At 39.9% G+C, this 24,877-nt stretch overlaps 1 protein-coding gene across 2 annotated transcripts in view; it reads left to right on the top strand.

The window, feature by feature from the left end:
• Positions 1-24,877, top strand: part of LOC124805097 (helicase POLQ-like) — a 105,337-nt gene that overhangs the window by 22,501 nt on the left and 57,959 nt on the right. For both annotated transcript variants that reach the window (XM_047265539.1, XM_047265540.1), the window contains 6 exons: positions 607-812; positions 884-1,023; positions 1,113-1,240; positions 1,325-1,578; positions 3,083-3,482; positions 22,823-22,980. In XM_047265539.1, coding sequence (XP_047121495.1) covers positions 607-812; positions 884-1,023; positions 1,113-1,240; positions 1,325-1,578; positions 3,083-3,482; positions 22,823-22,980 — 1,286 coding nt within the window. The remainder of the gene's footprint in view (positions 1-606; positions 813-883; positions 1,024-1,112; positions 1,241-1,324; positions 1,579-3,082; positions 3,483-22,822; positions 22,981-24,877) is intronic.

Consider the following 24,877-nt stretch of genomic DNA (forward strand, 5'->3'; position numbering starts at 1 on the left):
ATTCAATATTCACATAGCAATTGTAATTGACCAATGTGAGAAGCACTGTCGTGGAACAATAAACCACTGTCTTGATAGTCCATGACCCTGTTGCTGTCAAATCTGACACATGCTTGTAGACCTTCCTCCTCTGACATGAGGCATCACACCATCTTCTCACAATTAGTCAACATTCAAATGCTGTTTCTGAATGAGTAAGATATACAGAATGTAGATGGCACTATTTCCACCTACTTTGTGTGGTTCTGAAATGCTAATTATTTGCTTATGCAAGCATGTAGTACACTATATGCAAATTTGACATTTGTTGCATACAAGCTTCATGTTGTGCAATTTTAATTGCCAGCAATATAAGTAAATTTTCTTTTATGGACTAAACACTGCTTTCTTGCAATGTTGAATTTTTCATTTTCACAGAATGTTGGTGGAACTGGAAGTCATATTAAATAAGTGAAAAGCTATTTTAACCAACTGGGGATTTAATTCTGGCCTTCAGATTTACAGTGTGATATTCATCTTGATATCCACTGAAGCACACTTTTGAAACATGTACATATAATTATTTCTTAAAAACTGTTGTCATAGTGTGTGTGTTTTAATTTTTAGGGCATGTCCAAATAGTCGGAATGAGTGCAACCATTGGCAACATTCAGGAAGTTGCTACATTCCTAAATGCTGAAATTTACTCACGCAATTTTCGTCCTGTGGAACTGAAGGAATATGTGAAATGCGAAAGAAATATTTTTGAGGTCAATTCGAAATTGAAAGGTTCTGAAGAAATGCTCTCTCTTGTTAGGACCATGGATATGCCAGTAAGCAAGGAGAATGTCTGCTACCTTTTTATTATTGTTATGATTTTGTATCTAATAAAAGAATGTTTCAGCCCCCATCATGCAATGGAGACCAAGACCATATTGCTCGATTAGTGTGTGAAGTAATACCACATGATTCTTGCCTAGTGTTTTGTGCCACAAAGAAAAATTGTGAAAATGTTGCATTGCTTGTGTCTAAGAATTTGCCAAGGTAACTTGAAACAAAATATATATTATCTTATACAAAATCAAGTATTTTCTTTTTGGCTGGTGTCTGTGTTCATCTTTCTTCTATTGCAGAGAGATCTTGGACCACAGGAAACAGGAGAAACAAGCCCTGATAAGAACTCTTATATCTGAATTGAATGGTAGTCTTTGTCCTGTACTGCAGAAGACATTGCCTTATGGAATGGGATATCACCACTCAGGTACCACTTCCCTAATATATTTGTCCATTATAAGACTACTTGGCTAATACGAAAGCTCCACAGGGTATGTTGAAAAAATTTCAGGTCTTACAGTCGATGAACGTAGGCTTTTAGAAGAGGCTTTCCTTGTTGGCACACTGTGTTGCCTCTTTTGCACTTCAACATTGGCAGCCGGTGTGAATCTTCCTGCAAAAAGAGTTATCCTACGTTCTCCATATGTTGGACAAAAATTTCTAAGTCCCAGCCGATACAAGCAAATGATTGGTAGGGCTGGTCGTGCTGGTTTTGGAGCCTCTGGTGAAAGCATTCTAATTTGCAAACCTTCAGAAGTTCATATGGTTTGTAGAATTATTTTATTTTATTTAATAAATGAAACAAATACAGTGACGTTACAATGTTAAAAGTTCAAACATTTAAGGATGTCAATTTTTTTAAAAAAAATAGTAGTAACCAGTAATTGCACCAACATTTCAAGATATTTCTATGACAAATTTTACACATTAGCAAAATGTAATCTTAGATGAACACATGTGAAAAATGAAAACTGTTTCCGATCTGAAACTCGGTGTCCCATACTTACTTCATGCAAGCAGTTTATTATTCAATTACACAGTCCTTGGGTGCTTCGTGGAACAACTGAAGGCACCAGTATGTCACTGAAGCCCCTTTGTATCTTCCAAACTCCACAGAGATTTTATTTGATTTGAAAGACAAAGCAGAAACGAGTGGCAAGTTGAGACTTCAAGTCAGCCAATAAGGTATCTCAGGTAGTATAACCAACAGTGCAAAATCTATAAAATGCAAGTATCCAGATTTGAATCTAAGTTTGCCACACTGTTGAAATTGTCACTCACGTTCATTTGGAATTTAAGTTCTTTCTACTGAACCTATCAATAAATTGTAGAAAGGAAGTCTTCTGACAAGTGTGAAAGATAGAACTGAAAGGGATCAATGAGATTTCAGGTTTAAAACCAAAGAACAGGTAGAATTATACACAAGAAGTTGCTCAAAGGATGAGGGGCTGATCTTGATCCTGAGCACTGAACAATTGAGGACCAAGTAATTTCTGTCAGCATACCTTTTATTGTTTGGACAAAAGAACTCTATTGGAAAGTATCTAACAGGAAGTCACAGCTTTGGCTACTTAGTCATTTTCCTGGATTTTGGTGTTGTGATTCAGCTTTCAAGGAGCTTTAATTTATTCCATACTAAGTTCTTAGGTGTGTTGAAGAAAATGGAATGAATGAATAATTTATGGAATGAACTCTCAGATTGTAGTTATGGTTCTGCAGTAGAATATTTTGGAACTAATGAAAATTTGAGCCAGACCTGGTCTCGAACTTGGATTTCCCACTTGTTGATAGCAGTTACTTTAAACACTTCTGCTATCCAAGCATGCTTCCAAGAGCAGCCCAAATTTATGACCGTCCCAGTGTCTAATCTCCCATGCACTCAGATTATTGTGTTTGACCAAAGGAATGTAAGAGTTAAATTTTGTGTTATGTTACATTTGATCATTTCTCCTCTCTCATGTGTTTTAAATTCAGTATTTTCAACTTTCTCCAGAATCTGAGCAGTTTGCCATCAAAGAAATTCCGGGTTAAGATTGCAGTGGTTTACATCAAAATGGTTTAGTTAAGAATTTATACCCATTGAATATCATACAGTGGTGAAAACCAGAAGGTGGTGTTCAGGATGAGGGAAAATAACCATTTTATTTCAGTGTTGCTACACTAAATATGTTAATACCACTAGTGCAAAAAAAGTTCTTAAAGATTGTGCAATATTCACATTTGGAAAACCTATTATTCAGCTAATGCAAATACTCAAACTACTTTTCAGGTTAACAGCTTAATTCAGTCTCCAGTTGATGACGCTTGCAGCACTCTACACAAGCCAGATAATGTCGGTCTCCAGACACTAATGCTCAGTGCAATTGGTCTAGGGTTGGCAACAACACGTGCTCGTCTGCATGATCTCGCACGGACCACTCTCCTTTCAGTTCAAGAAAAAAGACTTGAAGTTGATGTGCTGCAGCTAACAGATGCTGCTGTTTCTCATCTTGTTCGGACTGGGGCAGTAGCTATTGTGAGTTCACCAGCAGTGGTAAATGAAAGCAATGTGCTGTCAGTAAGCATGCCCACTGCATGCAGTGTGTCTTCCAGCAAAAGGAAATCCCGGGTCACATTACACTCAGAGACTGAACTTACTGTGAGTAAACTGGGACGTGCTGCCATGAAAGGTATGGAGCAACTTAATAAACTGTCCTCTAGCAAATTAATTGTACTGGGAAGAAGTAAAACTGGCAGTTGGGAGGCAAGAATTTTTTTTTTATTTATCCTTCCATAGACATTGTAAAATGTATGGATGTTGTCAACATGTAAATACAATAAATGTAGATGTAGAGATACATAACCATACACAATTATATACATAAATAGATACATACATTTCCTGTCTTACTGAGTTACCCATTTGGACACTTCACTGTTCTGTTGGACATATTGTAAAATGCTTCTTAATTGCAGTAATTGCTCATTAGCACAATTCTCAACAAAACTTACACATAATTTTAGGTAATCCTCTACAGTATAAAACACTTTTCTAACAGATAATTTTTTTGCACATACCTGAAGACATGTCTTTCACTTTTGTCTTTGATCTCTTGTGGTAGATTAAATTCAGTTTTCGTTCCACAGACCCAAAAAATGAGATGATTCTTGTGAGTGTGGTATTATATAGTTCAATTTCATTATATAGCCCTCTATTGTGGGTTTTTGTTTTGTTTTTCTATTGAGGTATAAGTGGTGGCTGGATCTGGTTCCGTGTTCATGTAGAGACCTTCTCATTCGGTACTGATCATCATCCTTTTTAATGTGGATCACTGTTTGCACACTGTACTCATATGCAACAGTCAAGTTTTTTGTAGGTTTAAGCAACTCAGTCCACTGTGTTCTCTATCTACTTTTTGTCATAATTCGTTCAGCACTTTTTTGTAGCTTAAAGATTGTTTTTCTGTTCTGTTCATTTGTTCCCCAGAACATTATCCCATAACTCATCACAGAATGAATATATGCAAAATATTTTGTTCTGGTTCAAGATCTACTACACACAGAATTTGTTGTTCTCATTACAAAGTTGCTGTAGCTATTTGTTTCCTGAAGGCAGTAGCATGCTCAGTCAATTTTAGTTGTGTGTCAAGATGCAACCCCCAAGAAATTTTGTTTGTGATACACATTCTATGAGCTCATCTTTCACTTTTAAAGAGTTACTTTTGGGTTTCCTGCTTATGTGGAAACTAATGCAACTGGTTTTTTTACATTTAAAGTTAATTTCTTGTTGTCTACCCATGTGCATACATGCATGAGTCTTTCTTCAGCTTTGTCCTTTTACACTTGGTGATCTTTCACTGATTAGAATGTTACTGTCATCAGCAAACAATTCTGTTTCACCTTGTTTGGGATGCTGGGGCAAATCATATAAGAGTATTGGGCCAAGCATGCTTCTTTGGGAGACTCCATTATATTAACGTATCCTGAGTCAGAAAGGTATTTAATGGTATGATTGGAGTTTGTCTGAGAGATCTCTACCTGTTGCACTCTTTCAAGGTATGAACAAAACCACTTGTTTGCTACCCACAGTTTTCAGTTTATTTAACAGAATTGTGTGGTCTGCTGTATCAAAGGCTTTGCTGAATTCAAGGAAGATGCCTGTTATATGCTCTCCTGTATCTAGTGCTTCCAGAAAAACATTTGTAAAATGAACTGTAGCTGAATGTGTGCTTTTACTAGGCTTGAAACCAAACTGTTCTTTACACAGAAAACTGTACTTTGTTAGGTACCCCATGAGTCCAACTTTCATTATGGTTTCCATTACTTTTGAAAATGATAACAAGAAAGAGATGGGCCTATAATTTTGTATATTTTTGGGGTCTTCTTTCTTATTTAGTGGTAGAACCTTCGCGTGCTTCAGTGCCTCTGGGAAGCAACGTGTGGTAAATGATTCGTTTATTATGTGCGCTAAAGGGTCCGTGATACTTTCTGTGCAGTCCTTCAGGAAGCACACAGGTACTTAATGTATACTTGCTGAGGTTTTATTTTTTAGGTTCCAAACAACATTACTTATTTCTTCTGAAAAGGAGGGCTGTAACATCATTGTGTTTCGAACATAGTTCAGTGTTTGTACAGGTTGTAATTTGTGAAATTTGTATTGTAGCTTGGTACCTGTGTTGCTAAAATATTGATTTGCAAAGCCTGCATTTTTTAAAATCATGTATTGTGGTATCAGTGCGCTGTAATTGTATGTTTACCTGTTTTGTCTCCAGTTTGGTGACATTCTGGGATGCTTTTATTTTCTGTCTTTTCCATAATTTTGTCATTTTGAGACCTTTTTGCTGTTAAAGAGAAGACCCTTCTATAGCTGAGTATTTTAGTTTGGTTTTGTACAGCTATTTTTAATTTTAACAGCTGAGTGGAATGATCTGAAAGGCCCGGGCTACCTACAACCATATCACAATTTTCTTTCTCCAAGTCATTTAGTATAAGGTCAGTGATTGATGCTGAGTGCTTAGTTACCCTTGTGGCTGTATTAATTAGTCAACGGTGATATTCTATAGCTGTACATAATGTTCAAATATGTGTTGCAGAATCCGCCTGTGTTCGATGTGTCGATGTTTAAATCTCCAATCCTCCCACCCATCACCCTCCATTTTAAACTGCCATTTTTATCTGTGACCTGATCTGGCTTGGTCCATTATTTGAAATGAACACAGTTGCCGATATGTCATTTTTGCCACAGCTACCATCCAGGTATCATCATAAGAACACACACACACACACACACACACACACACACACACACACACACACACACACACACACACGCACTCACTCTGTCAGTGTGGCAACACTGTGCTTGAGTCATGTTGTTGATGACTCGACTTGGCAACTTTGTTGCTGCTGATCATTTACTATATGGAACAAGACACACTGAGAGAAATAGTCATACACAAGATGTCAGAATTTCTTTGTGTCCTTAAAGACCCCAGAAGAGAATGGGAACCTGTGATCCAGTGGTCTTTCTGAAGAAAAATATTGACAGAAGAAATGATCATGCCAGTCCTCTCATAAGGCAAAAGGCAGCAGATACTTTATATGACACGAGTTGTGTTTGAGGGGCTGCCATTCAATTGAAAGAATTCTGAAATATATGGGGGTTCAAGTACAGAAGAGGTAATGATGGTACACACATTCTGCTGATGAAATCCAATATTGTAACAGTAAGGGCAACTTTTCTGAGAAAAATGCGTGACATCAGGAAATAAAGTGATCAGCACCATATTATTCATGTTAATGAGCTTGGCTCACTCAGTGGGCAAGAGTAATTTGAAAAATTGGTTAGCAGAGGAAAGAAACTTAAGTTTCCTTTATTTACGTCTGTGGCCACAAACTTTTTGTTAACAGATCTGATGATGGTCATTGAAGACCGAAACCAGTAATCTGTTAACAAAAAGTTTGTGACCATAGACGTAAATTAAAGGAAACGTATTACCTATACGGGTCAGTGTTTTTTCGCGATGATGTCGTAGCTTGGAAAATGAACTTACTGTCTAACATGTAGGGTCAAGTGGCTTTGACTTTGTCAGAAGTGCAAAGCTATTAATTACAACAAGTGATTATCATAAAAGAGATGAACAGTAATGTATTCAAACAATGTTTCTTAGATTTATTGTGTGGTTTAGACGAAAGTGTTGTGATCCTCATGGATAACTTCAGTTGTCATTAAAATCAGAAGAGAAAATTCGCAATCCAGACACACAAAGTGGAGGAATTGTGCAGTTGACAAAAGAGAAAATTATTTCATTTGTGGATTGCTATATGAAAGTAGAGGTGTTAAGAAATTCTGGCACCACAAGTGCTTATACAGTCAATTTGAAATTGACAGTTTAGTAACAGAAATGGGGCACGAGGTTGTGAGGAGGCCCCCTCACCATTTTGAATACAGCTGAGAATAATATATGTAGGTGCACTAGTGAAAGGAGATGACTCATCCAGAAATTGCACATTTAGAATCAAATTTGCTTAAATTTCCATTGATGACATTACTGTCAGATAGGCTTAACAGTGTACTCCACACTAAAATTTACTTCCTGAATGAAGACATTTGAGAAAATCTCATGGAAAATATTGTCCATTGCTTCAAGTCACTCCTCAGGTATTGAATTTTCAGATACACTTGATTCTTCAGAACAAAATAATTAAAAAACAATAAATTACATTAACTGTTATGTTTCTTGTTCTTTTTCTTTCCCAAAGGTATGAAGACTATTCTCTCCCCACTCCCCCTCCCCCTTTTCTGTTGTCTTGCCAGTTTTTCTCATCTTCCCCCAGAATTTATCAGTATGTGTTCATTAATTGTATCAAAGCAAAATTCAGTGGAAAAAAACTCAAATTATGAGACAGAATAGCTGGCCATTTTGTACATTCAGGTGGTGAAATATGTGTAGTACCATGGTTAGACACACATAAAAGTGATACACTATCTTAGAGTTTGGAACTAGTAGATCCTTCCTTGTGGAGGAGAGATGGATAAGTTGAGAAAGGTTTTAAAAAAAGGGCACATCACTAAGTCCCCAGGATAAGAAGGATCTGACATGTAGTCTCCAACCTAATGGATGTTAGTAGCTTTGGGGGTGCTAATGCTGACTCAGGCTGCTACCTTATGGCAACAGTCAGAAGTCAAGTCATCTAATGCATGAAAGGTATGTGGATCTCATGCAAGACAATTTCATGTTGATAAGCTCAAGGAGCCCAAGCTTCTCTAAAGTTTTCCTAATTCACTCATGAAAAACCTGGCACACTTGTCCCAACATTGGGAGAATCGAACAAATATGAAAAAAACCTAAAGAATACCCTTACAAAAGGTATGAAGAAAGGTATAAGACGAATAGACCAAACCACATACAGTGGCTGGTTTGAGGGAGAGCGCACACTATTAACACCAGGTTAAAAATTAGGCCTACAAGAGAATACTACAGGTAAACTATACCTGAAAATCTGTAGAAGATTATAAAATAGCGAGAAGAGAAGAGGCTTCACAAAAAGATAGAGAGAACATAAAAGGAATGAATCAGTTGAAAGGGATGTACAAGGTTAGAGCTTTTTTTCTAAAGTTGAATAAGAACCACCCAAGACAAATTTATCAATAAATACAGATGGCTCAATATTGAGTAATGATGAAGTAATGTGTGTAAGATAAGCTCAGTGCTTTGATGAACTGTTAAATTGGTCCATTTTGATTGATGCACATCACCACTTTGTGGACTTCAGATCTGCCTATGATAGTATTGACAGAAAGGTGTTGTATATGGTAATCACAATAACAGTTCATGCCCTTAGTGATACTGTGTATAGTAATCTCAGTTACAGTTCATCACCATAGTGAAACTGGATACAGTAATCACAATCACCATTCATCAACTTACTGAAATTGTATGTAGTAATCGCAGTAACAATTCATCACCTTCGTGAAATTGTATATAGTAATCACAAAAAAACAGTTTATTGCCTGAGTGAATGCTACTATGGAGAGCGCATGGGGTCAGATGTAGATACAGGATATACTATCAAGTCCTGTGACCGTAAAAATGGATTAAGCAGAGAGATTTGTTATCTTGTGTTGTGTTGAAATATAGTCTTGGAAAAGGTTATAGGAGATTTGGGCATCAATACAAGGGGGACTATCCATTACAAATCAGTTCAGATGCTGGCATATGCAAATGATACTGATGTAATTCAAAAAACGCCAAGAGCAGTGAAAGAAGTTTTTACAAGTCTTGAAAGTGCTGCTGGAAAAATGAACTTACAGATAAATGTACGAAAAACTAAGTAATGCTTGTAACTAAGAAAGATTATCCTAATGAACCCTCATTGAAGTTCGATATTTTTATTAGTTTCACTTACCTTGGATCAGAAGTAAACTCTGTAAACAGTGTCAGCTCTGAAATCCAAAAATGAATTTTGTATGTCAATAAGAGACATCTTTTAAGCTGATTTTTAGGAAAACTCAAGTTATGATGGTGTACAAAGTTTTGATGAGCCCAGCACTAATATAATGTGCAGAAACCCTGTGAAATTTGATGAAAAGCAACTGCACATAACACTGGACTCGCATTCGGGAGGACGACGGTTCAATCCCGCGTCCGGCCATCCTGATTTAGGTTTTCTGTGATTTCCCTAAATCGCTCCAGGCAAATGCTGGGATGGTTCCTCTGAAAGGGCACGGCCAACTTCCTTCCCTAATCCGATGAGACCGATAACCTCGCAGTTTGGTCTCTTCCCCCAAACAACCCAACCCAACTGCACATATTTGAAAGAAAGATGTTGAGAGAAATTCTTGGCCCAGTGGAATTAAATGGTGCCAGGAGGAGGAACTGCAAATATGAATTATGTAACTAACCAGACATTGTCAGTTGCATTGTGATTAAAACACTGGAATGAACAGGCTGTACGAGCTAGAGACAGAATGATTAAGAAGATATTCAACAATGCCTGAAGGAACTCGGAGGGTTGAAAGACAACTGCTAAGGGGGGAGGAAGGTGTTAGAAAGGACACGAGGAGAAATGGAATTCAAAATTGAAGGAGTTTGCCACTAAACAGGAAAGAATTGAATGATGTTCTACAGAAGGCCAAGGCTCACAAAGGGTGTCATTCCATTGATCGATGGATGGATGGATGGATGGATGGATGAATGAATGAATGAATAACAGTATATTTTGCTATAGCCATGCCTTATAATTCATAAATGAATATATAAAATTGAAAGGCTCATGAATGAAAGGAATTGCTATTTCACTATAATATTTTCTTGGCCTGTGGTTTTCAGCCAAAATAAAGTGTTTAAAATAGTCATTATAGTATGAAAGCTTTCACGACCAGATGACATATCTTCTGGTAAACCTTCCGGGATGTAAGGTCTTGGTCCATGGAACTCTTCAGCTCCTAACGTTTCGTCCAGAGCTGCGCTGAACGTCTTCAGAGGGGTGTTTCTCCTCCGGTGAGTCTTGCCGACTGATGGGTCAGACGTCTGAGAGCGACTTATATATCGTAGTAGAAAGTGGGCGTGACCAGAGTTACACGTGATATGCAGAGATAATCTTTGTCAGAGATAAAACTTAACTATCGATCGTAATCTCGTCACGGATAAAACTGTCTAGCAATTCTGTAGCGCTACTGTCCAAATATCACTAAGTTTCATGGTCGCTTCTTTCCGATTAAAATTATCCCTATGTTTATATATTTCAATTGCTTCTCTACAAAGCCGTGGGTAATAGTTCGTCTTCGTAGATAAAATTTTTGTTTCGGAAAACTTCACTTGATGATTTCCTGGCTGAAAAGCGTGTTCTGCTACAGCCGATTTATCTGTTTTTCCTAATTGGCAAAGACTTCTGTGTTCTTTTAACCGTGTATTTACCCTTCTTTTTGTTGTTCCAACATAAACTTTACCACATGTACACGGAATTTTATATATGCCACTGGCTGATACAGGAGCGTGTTTATCTATTACAGACCGAAGAACATGACAAATTTTCTTCGTTGGTCTAAAAACAGGTCTAATATCATGTTTACTTAAAATCTTTCCAATCTAATCCGTTACTTTCTTTATAAAAGGGAGAGAGACTGTATTCTTTCATCGTTTTTCGGACTTGTCCTTAAGCTTTTTGTTGTTTGGGTGCAGAATTCTGCTTACTTCTTTCTTTGAGTAGCCATTTTTCTCAAAAGCATGCTTACAAGTCTCGTTGACAGAGCCAGATGGATTTGCACGCTGCAGTATCTAGATGACGAATTAAAACATCTGAAGCACGCTTTTGAGAAAAATGGCTACTCAAAAAAAGAAGTAAGCAGAATTCTGCACCCAAACAACAAAAAGCTTAAGGACAAGTCCGAAAAACAATGGAAGAATACAGTCTCTCTCCCTTTTATAAAGAAAGTAACGGATCAGATTGGAAAGATTTTAAGTAAACTTACCTGATGTTCCTGTGAATGGCTGCGCTCTCTCTCTCTCTCTCTCTCTCTCTCTCTCTCTCTCTCTCTCTCTCTCTCTCTTCCTGCCAGTTGGATCAGAAGACTTTACAGTACTTGCCAATTCATATTTTACCATTTCTAAGTCAATCAGTAAGAAATATCCTGTTTGCAACTAAAAAATGCCGGTCATCAGTCTTAGTTGTCTTCTTTGTTTTAGTGTGGAAGTGTCAGTTTTTAACCACAAGTGTGATTATTGTTTTGTTTCTATAATTAAGTGGGAGAGATCCATCTCACTTACAGTAGCAAATTTACACACAAAAATCAGTTGTATTCATTTTTAAATGCCCTAAACATTAATAAACTAGTCTTTTTCATTAAGAGAATACAGCCACACTGAGGTAAACTTGACAACAAAAGTGCATACCCCTTTTAAATAATCACCAACTTTGTATTTCCATTGGTAATAATCTCTACTTAACAAAGAATTTTATGGCAGCACAACATTCCAGTTTGTTAGTGTGAACTACCTACATCCAACACAACTAGTTTTGAAGCTGTATATGAGATTGAATCAAATGAAAACCTTAACATTTATTATTATGCAAATGAGGTAATACAGAGAAATTACAGATTATCATTTTTCAACATAATCCCTGTGATGTGTATTGCACGCATTCCACTGTTCAGAAGTGCATGGATACCTCGTAAGAAGAATTCTCTTCATTGGGAATGCTTGCACACGCACAACTCATACACATGACTAGAGTCTCAGGCAACTGAAACCACACTGCAAACAGCGACACCAGGGCATGATGGGAATGGCGAATGGGTGGGGGTAAGGAGGAGACTGGGGCAGGGAGGGGGAGGGGTAGTATGGTGAGGGTGGCAGACAGTGAAGTATCTTTCAATTCACCTGTCAACTGACATGACATACATCTTGTAGTCACTTGATTGAATCGCAAAACATCAAGCACAGTATTGCCTGCTGAGCCAAAACTAGTTTCCAGAATAGTGGTTATTTTTTACAGTAATACACCTGTTTTTCTTCAAAAGCTGTTTCATATTTGTTCGTCACCACATGGTGTATCTGGACCGGGTGTGGGGTGTATTCTGTGGAACTAACACCTCTTTTAAACATTTTGTACCACTTGTACTCCCCTGCCTATGAACCATGGACCTTGCTGTCAGTGGGGTGACTCGCGTGCCTCTGTGATACAGATAGCCATACCCCAGACGCAACCACAATGGAGGCGTATTTGTTGAGTGGCCAGATAAATGTGTGGTTCCTGAAGAGGGACAACAACATCCTTTTCAGTAGTTGTATGGACAACAGTCTGGACAATTGACTGATAAAAGTCTTGTCTTGTAACCTCAGTCAAAACGGCCTTCCAGTGCTGATACTCTGAATGGCTGAAAGCAAGGGAAACTACAGCTGAAATTTTTCTCAACAACATGCAGCTCTACTGTATGGTTAAATAATGATGATCATGATGTCGTCTTCAGTAAAATAGTCCCCCATTTGGATATCCAGGCAGGGACTACTCAAGACATTGTTGTCACAAGGAGAAACAAAACAGGCATTCTATAGATCAGAACGTGAAACATTAAATCCCTTAATCAGGCAGGTAGGTTAGAAAATTTAAAAAGGGAAAGGGATAGGTTGAAATTACACATAGCGGGAATTAGTGAAGGGTGGTGGCAGGAGAAACAAGCCTTCTGATCAGGTGAATACAGGGTTATAAGTACAAAGTTAAATGGGGGTAATGCAGGAGTGAATTTAATAATGAATAAGAAAATATGAACACAGGTAAGCTACTATGAACAGCATAGTGAATGCATTATCGTAGCCAAGATAGACATGAATCCCACGCCTACCACAGTAGTACAAGTTTATATGCCAACTAGCTCCACAGATGATGAAGAAAATGAGGAAATGTACAATGACATTTATTCAATTACTTAAAGAATATGAAAATTTAATTATGATGGGGGACTGAAATTCAGTAGCAGCAAAAAATAGAGAAGGAAAAATAGTAGGTGAATATGGACTGTGGGAAAGGAAAGAAAGAGGAACCCACCTGGTAGAATTTAGCCCAGTCGTTAACACTTGGTTTAAGAATTATGAAAGAAGGTTGTTTACATGAAAAAGACCTAGAGACATGGGAAGGTTTCAGATTGATTATATAGTTGTTAGACAGAGATTTAAGAAAAAGATTTTAAATTGTAAGACATTTCCAGGGGCAGATGTGGACTCTGACCACAACTTGTTGGTTATGAACTGTAGATTAAAACTGAATAAATTGGAAAAAAGTAGGAAAGTAAGAAGATGGGACCTAGATAAGTTGAAAGAACCAGAGATTGTTTAAAGTTTCAGAGGGTGCATTAGGCAACAGTTGACGGGGGAAAGGAATACAGTAGAAGGTGAAGAGGTAGCTTGAAGACATTAAATAATGAAAGCAGCAGAGGATCAAATAGGTGCAAAGACAAGGCCTAGTAGAAGTCCTTGGATAACACAAGAGATATTGAATTTAACTGATGAAAGGAGAAAATTTTAAGGTTCAGCAAATGAAGCAGGAAAAAGGAAATACAAACATTTAAAAAATGAGACTGACAGGAAGTGCAAAATGGCTAAGCAGGAATGGCCAGACGACAAATGTAAGGATTTAGAGTCATATTTCATTAGGGGAAAAATAGATACCACCTACAGATCTTTGGGAAAAAGAGAAGCAGCTGTATGAATGTCAAGAGCTCAGATAGAAAACCAGTCCTAAGGAAATAAGGGAAAACTGAAGGGAGACAAACTTGAAGACAAAATTACAGACAGGGAAGATGACATAGATGAAGAATTTGAAAGGGCCCTGAAAGATCTGAGTCAAAACAATGTCCCAGGTGTAGACAGTATTCCATCACAACCTTGGGAGAACCAACCATGACAAAACTCTTCCATCTGGCATGCATGATGTATGAGAAAGGCGAAATACCCTCAGACCGTAAGAAAACTGTAGTAATTCCATTTCCGAAGAAAGCAGTTGCCTACAGGTGTGAAAATTATCGAACTATCAGTTTAATAAGCCATGGTTGCAAAAATACTAACACGAATTGCAGTAGCCACCGGAAAGATCGCGGGAGGCGCACATCGGCACGGCGCGTCACGGACGGTAGGTGCCGCAAGTAGAGTCCCGTCCACCAGAGGGCACGCGAGAATTCGGAGGTGACCTCTGCCGGCATAACAACAACAACAACAACAAGAACAACTCAGGCAGCACGGGCCGTGCCCAGTCAGTTAACATCGGGCATGCATAGGACACAGTCCTGGTCTACGCCAAGTGAAGTGCGACGTAAACGTGAACAGTGTTACTACACCAATTGTGTACAGAATAATTGGAAAAACTGGTGGAAGCTGACCTCGGAGAAAATCAGTTTGGATTCCAGAGAAATATAGGAACACACAAGGCAATACTGACCCTACAACTTAGAAGATAGGTTAAGGAAAGACAAACATAAGTTTATAGCATTTGTAGAACTAGAGAAAGCTTTTGACATTGTTGGGTAGAATACTCTCTTTGAAATTCTGGAGGTAGCAGGGGTAAACTACAGGGAGTGAAAGGCTATTTACAACTTGTACAAAAACCAGACAACAGTTATAAGAGTCAAGGGGCATGAAAGGGGAGCAGTGTTTGAGAAGGGAGTGAGAGAGGGTTGTAGTCTATCTCCGATGCTGTTCCATTTGTACATTGAACAGGCAGTAAAAGAAACCGAAGAAAAATTTGGAGTAGGAATTAAAGTTCTGGGAGAAGAAATAAAAACTTTGTTTGCTGATGACATTGTAATTCTGTTGGAGACAGCAAAGGACTTGGAAGAGCAGTTGAACAGAATGGACAGCATCTTGAAAGGAAGACAAAAAGTGAATATCAACAAAAGCAAAACAAGGATAATGGAATGTTGTTGTTGTGGTCTTCAGTCCTGAGACTGGTTTGATGCAGCTCTCCATGCTACTCTATCCTATGCAAGCTTCTTCATCTCCCAGTACCTACTGCAACCTACATCCTTCTGAATCTGCTTAGTGTATTCATCTCTTGGTCTCCCCCTATGATTTTTACCCTCCACGCTGCCCTCCAATACTAAATGGAATGTAGTTGAATTAAATCAGTTAATGCTAAGGGAGATGCTGAGTCGTGATAGGCACAGCAAAAAGGTTCACACAATTATAGCTTTCGGCCATTAAGGCCTTTGTCAGCAGTAGACACACACACACACACACACACACACACACACACACACACACACACACACACACACACGTAAATGCAACTTGCACACACGTCTGCAGTCTCAGAGAGCTGAAACCACACTGCGAGCAGCAGCACCAGTGCATGATGGCAGTGGCGACTGGGTGGGGGTAAGGAGGAGGCTGGGGCAAGAAGGGGGGGGGGATAGTATGGTGGGAGTGGTGGATAGTGAAGTGCTGAAGTTTAGACGGATGGCAGGAGAGAGGGTGTGGAGAGGGCAGGGGGTAAGAATTGGAAAGGAGAGAAATTAAAAGACTGAATGTGGCGGTGAAATGCTGGCTGTGTAGTGCTGGAATGGGAACAGGAAGGGGGTTGGATGGGTGAGTACAGTGACTAACAAAGGTTGAGGCCAGGAGGGTTCCCACCAACACCAGCTTTTCTGAATTGCGCAGGTGGAAACTTTCCCTGCAAAACATCCTACGTTCCCATAACCCTCCTGGCCTCAACCTTCGTTAGTCACTGTCCTCACCCATCCAGCCCCCTCCCTGTTCCTTTTCCAGCACTAACACAGCTGTCATTTCACCACCACACCCAATCTTTTAATTTCTTTTTATTTCTCTCCTTTCCAATATTTACCCCCTCCCCCCCTCCGCACCTTCTCTCCTGTCCTCCGTCCAAACTGCAGCACTTCACTGTCCGCCATTGCCACCATACTATCCCTCCCCCTCCCCACCCTAGCCTCCTGCTTATCCTCACCCAGTCGCCACTGCCATCATGCACTGGTGCTGCTGCTCGCAGTGTGGTTTCAGCTCTCTGAGACTGCAGACGTGTGTGCAAGTTGTGTTTGCGTGAGTGTGTGTGCGAGCAAGTGTGTATGTGTGTATGTGTGTCTACTGCTGACAAAGGTCTTTATGGCTGAAAGCTATAATTGTGTGAATCTTTTTGTTGTGCCTATCGTGACTCGGCATCTCTACTATATGGTGAGTAGCAACTTTCCTTCTCTGGTATTGGTACATTTCACCCTGGATTTTCCATTGTTTGATTAATGCTAAGGGAATTAGATTGGGAAACGAGACATTTAAAGTAGCATTTGAGTTTTGCTACGTGGACAGCAAAATAACATGATGGTAGAAGTAGAGAGGACATGAAATGTTAACTGGCAGTGGGAAGAAAAACATTTCCGGAGAAGAGAAGTTTGTTAATGTTGAGTATAGGTTTAAGTGTTAGGAAGTCTTTTCTGAAGGTAGGGAGACAAGAAATTTGTAGCGCAACTTGCCAAAAGAAGGGATCAGTTGATAGGATATGTTCTGAGACATCAAGGGATACCAAACTAGTCTTAGAGGGGTGTGTTGGAGGTAAACATGATAGAGGGAGACCAAGAGATGAATACAGTAAGCAGATTGAAGGATCTTGGTTGCAGTAGTTATTCAGAGATGAAGAGGCTTGCACAGGATAGAGTAGCATGGAGAGCTGCGTCCAACCAGTCTTCGGATTGAAGAGCACAACATCAACAACAACAACCACTTGTATACTTGCTGCAGGACACTCATGGATTACCAGACTGTGCCTTCATCTTGTGATACATTTCCACTGGTTTAACAGTATCTCTCTGCCTTAACTTCACACATGATGAAACATATATAGATTTGTTTTCTTGTCAAATTCTAGTTTCCCTTGTAAGATTCTGCTACAACAATATTTCAAAATATTGATGGAAAAGGCTGATTAGTAAATAATGTATACAGATCCTCTTCCATTCTCACTGTATAGTATAAATTCTCATAAAATACTTGTGTAACATTGTGCAGACACAGTATCAGAAGTGACACCAACCAAGTTTTATTCTGCTTCCACGCGACTAGATCCACAATACACTGAATGAAGTACAGTACAATTCAAAATCTCATAACTATACAACACATCAGTATATAGTCTCGAAGGTGAGTGTACTATAAGCAAGTAAACATCAGTGTGGCTGATGGCCCAGCATGCTGGTCTTACATTGGGCTGTTGTGCACATGGCTGGAGGAACTTCTACCGTGGCCTGTTCAATTACGCACGCTCAAACTGTAGGGTGACAACACTCCTTCCCTATTGGGGAAAAGTGCTTATTGTGGAGATGTCCATGTCTTTATCGGTAGGTGATGACTGGTGGAACAAGTGTTGTGGTGTGTCACGAGAATATGGTCTGAAATGGTGCAGGCACGGACAGATATGGGGAGAGGCCAGGAGGGAGCACTGGTGATGATGGTGCTGTATCCGTGTTCCCATCCAGGCAGGCACATGGCGATGGAGGCACTAGAGAAGATGGTGGAAACAGGTACTGTGAAGAGTGATGTAGCCCCACACTGACTACTCCGCTTGGTGACGGTGGCACGCAGAATGAAAACAGAGATATAGGAGGCATGGATTGCACTGTAGGTGCCAGCACAATTGGTGGAGGCAGCCGCAGGAGCAGAGAGCTCTCTGGTGCACAGTCAGTCATGCTTGTACTGAGCTGGTCGTATTGTCATGGCACCAAGCTATCGGAGATGTGCACCACGATGCAGAAGCGGCGGCTCCAGCAACATTGGGTGACTACTGGTATGCACTTAGGCCACTGGCCAAACCTCCAGGCCCAGATGGCGGAGCCCGGATGGAATTGCTGTGAGGTGGGCACCAGTGTGTGGCTGAGTGTCAGGTAGAGCAGATGAAGCAGCATAAGTGTCTGGTGGCCATGAAGCAGTTCCGCCAGGCAACAGTAGCCAACTGGAGTGAACCTATATGAACTCAAGAACCTGTTGAGGGCTCCCTCAGGAGAAGACTGAGTGATATATTTTTTCATCTGAGTTTTAAATGAATAGTCCAGCTACTCCGCCTCTCGCTCAAACTGGGGATGAAAGGGAGGGGCTGTAATATGCTGGGTGGCACTTTTTGTAAAAAAAAATCCTCAGTCTTGAGACACAAACTGTAAGTTGATGTCCATTACAAGCGTATATGGCAATCCTAAAGAAAAAATCTTTGAGAGGGTTGTAACAGTAGTCGACATGGGTGGGCAGTGGAACGCATAAGGAAATTTTGAGAAAGCATCAAATACTAAAAGCCAAAAGGATTTAAATAATGGACCCACAAAATCAGCATGAATATGCTTTGGAGGGGGGAGGCATAGTGAAAGAGTGTGCCATGGCACCGCTTGACAAGTGGCGTACTGCAGGCAGGCTGTCACAATGCATCCGCTCTCATTGTCAATACCCAGCAAAAACGTGTGATGGCAATGGTCCAGGTGGAGAAGGTGCATACTAGCCCAGAGCGATGCAGACAGGATCACAATCCTGGGCACCAATTCTTCAGTAGACAACAGTAACACACCATCAAGAACTGAGAGGTGTTGGCAGAAATCATAATAATTATGCAAAGGATACAACACTCAGCCTGGTGGTTTATCCACCCAGCCATGGTGGGCAAATTGAACAACCTGACATAAGACAGGATTGGACCAGACAGCTGCCAGAATCCAAGAACTGGAAATAGGAAAACCATCCACAGTGTTTTGGGCTTCAACATCTAAATGGGAACACAGTGTTTCATTCTGATGAAATGCTTGATCAGAGGCAGTCGGCAATTGAGAAAGAGCATCTACATCATCATGTTGTGCTGTGGGTTGGAAATGAACTTCATAGTTATAGGATGGCAAGAACAGAGCCCAGTGTTTTAGGTGACGGGCTGCTTTGTCCGGTAAAGATGCCGAAGGACGGATAAGAGAAACTGGAAGTTTATGATCAGTAACCAAATGAAACTTGAAGCTGTATAGGAAAACATTAAATTTTTTGAGTGCATACTCAATAGCAAGGGCTTCATTTCTACTTGTGATTAGTGTTATTCCGCCTGGTTCAAAGTTTTGGAAGCATATGCAATAGGGTGTTCAGAAGCGTCTGCATATTTTCGTGTGAGAACGGCCCCAAGATCATATTGACAGGTGTCTGTGCCCGAAACAAGATGTTGGCCTGGTTGGAAGATAACCAAGCCCAGTTTCAAGTGTAATTTTGGTGACCAGGTAAAAGGAACATCTTTACATAAGAGAGCATGCAGTAGCTGAGCCAATGTGGCTGCACAACAAAGAAATTTATGGTAGTAGGAAATCTTTCATAGACATTGGTAGGACATGGCAAAGCTTTAGTGGAATCGACATACTGGCGTAAAGCCTCAGTGCCAGCATGTGAGATTCAGACTTGAGACAGCCAATAGACAGCTGAAAAAATTTTGATTTGTCCAATTTACATTTCAGACTGGCAGCCTGTAGCATTGTGAGCAAGGCATGGAGATTCTGCAAATGTTTATCTGTTGAGGAACCTGACACCACAGTATCATCCAGCTAATTAAAGCACGCTGGCATGAAGGCCATGAGTTGCTCCAAAAATTGTTGGAAAATGACAGGAGTGCTAGCCACACCAAATGGCAGGTGCTGGTATTCATATAACCTCAGTACACTGAGAGGACATGTTTGGAGTCATGGTTGTTGTAAGTAGACTTCTGACAAGTAAATTTTGGAAAAATATTGACCCCCGGAAAGCTGTGCTGAGAGTTCATAGGGATAGATATTAATAATAAATGGTGAATTTACAGACCAAAGGTTGCCATTGGGTTTTTTGACAATTACCAGTGGAGTAGATCATCCGATAGAGGATACAGGTGTAATAACATGCAAAGATGTAAGTTGATCTAGTTCCAACTTGACTAGCACTGGTGAAGCTACTGGGACTGCGCAGACACAAAAATGGGTGTCCACTGTTGGTTTCATTGTGATGTGAGCCTTGAAGTTGACAGCAAATCCTAAACCTTCCAAAAACAGAGATAAATTCTGAGCAGAGTGTGTCCTGTTGTTGGTATGGAACTTGATCTGATATCGGATGCTCTTTGTCAGAAATGGAGACCTCAAAAATTTTGAAGTCTTTTAGCCCAAATAAATTTTCAGTGTTGTCATTATCTACTACTAGAAATGTTAAAAGGCCGAACAATTGTTTCGTGTACTATGGAAGTAGAAAACTGTCCCAGTATGGGTAGTTGTTGTAACTCACCAACCAACCAACAAGAGAAAGGGGACAACACTGATGATCCAAGATCCATGTAGGTTTGAAAATTTAACGAAGTCACTGCTGCACCCGTGTCTAGTTGTGTTTTTAACATCTTGTCCATTACATGTACTTTGATGTAGAGTTTGTTTGGGGCTACCATCACTTTGGAAATACTGTTCTCATCCTTGTTCATGTCTGGTGAAGGAGGTTGAGAGTTGCACACAGATGTAATTTGTCCCTTCTGTTTTGGGTTGCCATCACCCAACGCTTTGAGCATGTGACCCACCCATGTTGAACAAAACAATAAAGGCACAATGGAAGAGGAGGACTTGGCCACTGTTATGATGCTGGATGCTGCTGCTGCTGAGCCTGGAACTGCCCATGCAGAATGGAGAAGAGCACAGCTGTGACGTCCCCCCCCCCCCCCCCCCCCCCCATAAGCTAACTGACAGTGACTGAGGAGGAGAGGAGAGGAAGCAGTGGCGGCTACTTCACACCATGCTTTTGTCTGATTTCCTGTTGCCCTAGATACTTCAAAAGACTGAAAAATGTTCAGAACATCTGTGAGTGAGGGATCTGCATATGAGTCCTGGTTGGCCTCAGTAATAAATTGGCAATGACTGCTAAGTCCATGAAGTTCCACTGCCCAAGCTCTATATGGCTCTTGCAGCCATTTTTACAATGGTAGAACTCAGTGTGAGCAGCAATAACATGAGTATGTTTCTAATGATAATTAGAGAGAAACTGACACATTTCATCAACAGAGAGATGGCTGGTACCTGAAGAGGAGCCAGCTGACACAAAAGGTGACAAACAGGAGGAGAAATCCTTGACAAAAATAAACACTTACAACAGTTGGGGTCTGTGACTCTGAAAGCTTGAAAATAATGTTGCCCAACCTTCCACAGTATCGTCATACAGAGAAAACAGTGGGGGTTGCATCAACTGCGGTGGAACTTGGCATGCCAATGAGGCTGCTATATTTTTTCGTGCCATGGCAAGAGCCTGCTGATAGTAGGTGAGAGCTTACTGTTGTTCAACAAGAGATTGAAGAACCACGTCCACTGACATGTTGGCTGTGTATTGAATCAAAGCAATGAAACACGTGGAGTATATCACACTCGTCGGTAAGTTTGTTGTAAATTGTACATACACAATATCTGAAGTAACACCAACCAAATTTTATTCTGTTTCCACATAAAGAAATCCACAATAACACTGAATGAAGTATAGAACAGGGCGAATTCCACTCACTATGAAACACATCAACATAAAATCTCGTAGGTGAGCACACAATAAGATAGTCCACAAAAGTAAAGCCAAGGGCATGGTGTGCTGGGCTTATACTGGGCTGTTGTGCACATGACACAGTGCTTGCTGCATGTTCTGTCCAGGTTGTGAGGCAACCTCTCCAGGCTAACTGTGGAGGCATTTGTATTGCTTGCTGTTTGATTACACATGCTCACACCTTAGAGTCACAACAAATACACCAATCTTTGTAAACCTGGCATACTGCGACACTGAATGTAAACAAGTACTGAGCATGTGACGCACTGCTTAAAACAAGCAGCTAGAAAAACAGGCACCCAGCTATTTATAACAGGTTCCAATATGTATTTCACATAACATTAATGACAGGACTGAATAAATGTTCTTACAATCAATATTTGTAATTCTGGAAGAATTCAATATACAATTTGATTCTAAAAAGGGAATTGCTTTGTTTGGTGTAAACCAAACTGTTTAGAATGCATGTTTTTAATATAAAATTTAAAAGGTGTCTTATTTTGAATAATCAGTTTACAAAAGTATTAATTTTTGTTCTAATTATATCATAGTTTTCGGTACTGATATTTTCACAGGATCATGATCTACTAATTGACATTATATATTATTAACTCAGAAATAAATAATTTGTTAATTTGTTTGGGAATGTGATTTCAAGAACTGATATCTAACCGATTTTTTTTTTTTTTTTTTTTTTTTTTGAGTTTTCTACAAAAGTAGATTTACGTAAGACAAAGATAATTTGAAAACTGGAATCAACTCTACTTAAGCATAATGACAATTATAAAATCATAATCAAATGAAATCGAGTAAGGCAGTGTTAACAGTAATTTATAAAATGTATCAGTGTGTGCATTGGTCATAGTATCAATCACTTCATTATTGTATTTCCTTGTCTGCTGCATTATGCCCTCCACTATTGAAATTTTTCTTTAGATATGTTTGTCAGTTTTATTCTGCTATAAAGCACTTTCTTATTTTGTTTCTTTCAGGCCCAATTCCCCTCCATAATGTGCAGCAGCTAAAATCTGATCTTGTGCAAGCACAGGCAAGCCTTGTCCTGTTAACATGCTTACATCTTCTGTACTTAGTTACGCCATATGATATGGTTAACCAGATCACACCTATCCCTAATATTTATTTTTCTGTGGTGAGTAAACATATTTACACAGTTATAGTTATCTTTCAAACTATGTACTTGGTTAGTTACATATTTAGAGGTTTAAATTATGCAAATTTGATGCACGGTATTTGCATTAGTCACAAATGAATATAATGTGAAGATCTCTGCAATACAACTATCAGAAGATTGTCATAGAAAGCTAGCCATACTGTGTCGTTATTTATCATCTGAGTGAACAATAATTCCAGTTGGCTTGTTTCCATGCAATGTGGACTTGTTTGAAGGCTGGTCTGTTTTTTGTTTATACTTTTTAATTTGCTCTTGCGCTTTGCTGTCTGCCTGGATGTAAATTATGTGATGTCATCAAGCAGTAAAAACTATTTCTGTCATCTGTATTGGTCTTCCAAGTTGAAATAAAAAGTGGAATGTAGTTCAGTTATTTTGTGTGAACCCAGTAAAACTTGTCCTAACTCAGTAAGACACCAGATAATGGTTCAGTGTAGAAAATTACTTGTAAATGTTGTCTCTATGCATTAATATAATAGTTCAATGATTTTTAAGGAAATATCATAGACTATGTGTGACCTATCTTTTTTGGATGAGAGGAAAAGAGGAAGGTTGATAAGTTTCTGAATTTCAGAGCAGCATTTCTCAGTGCACTGCTCTATTTTTAATCATATTAAATATCCACATGTCTTACTACTACTACTACTACTACTACTACTACTACTACTGCAGCTGCTGCTGTTGTTTCCATGTGACAAATGATAATTTCTTTTGGACTGAAGGAGACCAATCATTGAAAATCAGAAACATGAATTTGTCAGTAGTCACACACAAATGAAAGAAAAGTTACAAGCTATTGGAGTTATCTTTTGGTGAGCTAGAGTGAAATACACGCATGCCTGCATACACACACCTCTTCCGCTACATGGGGCTGCCTGGACTAACAGTGGACCGTTTCTGGTGGGGATAGTGTTGGGTTGAGCAGGTAGAGGGACTGGAGGTGGATGCTAGTGGCTCGGAGGGAGGAAGTCAGTTTGCTAGCTAGAAATACATGAGGGAGGGGTGGCAGATATATGGCTACACATGTAATGTACGATTGAAGGGGCTGGTTAGGAGTGGCATGCACTGAAGGCAACATGGAGATATAAATTGGGAGGGGTGACAGGATGGAGGAAGGGAAAACTGTTATGGGGAGTACGCAGGGCAGTGGGTTACCTTAGGTTGCGATGAGGACAATTACAGGAGCAGAGGATGTGTTGTAAGAATAACTCCCTTCTGCATTGTTCAGAGAAGCTGGTGGTGGAGGGAAGGATCCAGATGACTCAGGTTTTGAAGCAGCCATTGAAACCAAACATTTTATGTTCAGCAGCATGTTGTGCCACATGTAGTCTACTCTTGGCCACAGTTTATTGGTGGTCATTCATCCTGGTGGAGAGCTGATTGGTTGTCACGCCAATATAAAAAGCTGTGCAATAGTTGCAGCAAGGCTAGTATACAACATTGTTGCACTCACATTTGGCCCGGCCTTTGCTGGGATAAGATAAGCCCATGACAGGACTGGAGTAAGAGGTGCTGGATAAGTGGATTGGGCAGGCGTGCACCTTGGTCTGCTACAGGGGTTTGATCTCTATGGAAAGGGACTAGGCGCCGGAGTGATGGACTACAATGTGTAGGTTCAGTGGACGGTGGAGTAGGTTGGGTGTGCAGTGGAACACCACTTTGGAAGGGGTGGGAAGGTTCTTGGATAGGATGTCCCTCATTTCAAGGCAGGATGAGAGGTAATCAAAGCCCTGGTGAGGGATATGGTTCAGTTGTTCCACTCTTGGATGATACTGGGTGACAAGGAGGCCACCACTCCTTTGTGTATGATTTTTAGAGTGGTGGGAGATCGCGGGAGGGGTGGGGAGGATTAAGAAAT

The sequence above is a fragment of the Schistocerca piceifrons genome, chromosome 7 (genome assembly GCF_021461385.2).
Source record: "Schistocerca piceifrons isolate TAMUIC-IGC-003096 chromosome 7, iqSchPice1.1, whole genome shotgun sequence".
Lineage (NCBI taxonomy): Eukaryota > Metazoa > Arthropoda > Insecta > Orthoptera > Acrididae > Schistocerca > Schistocerca piceifrons.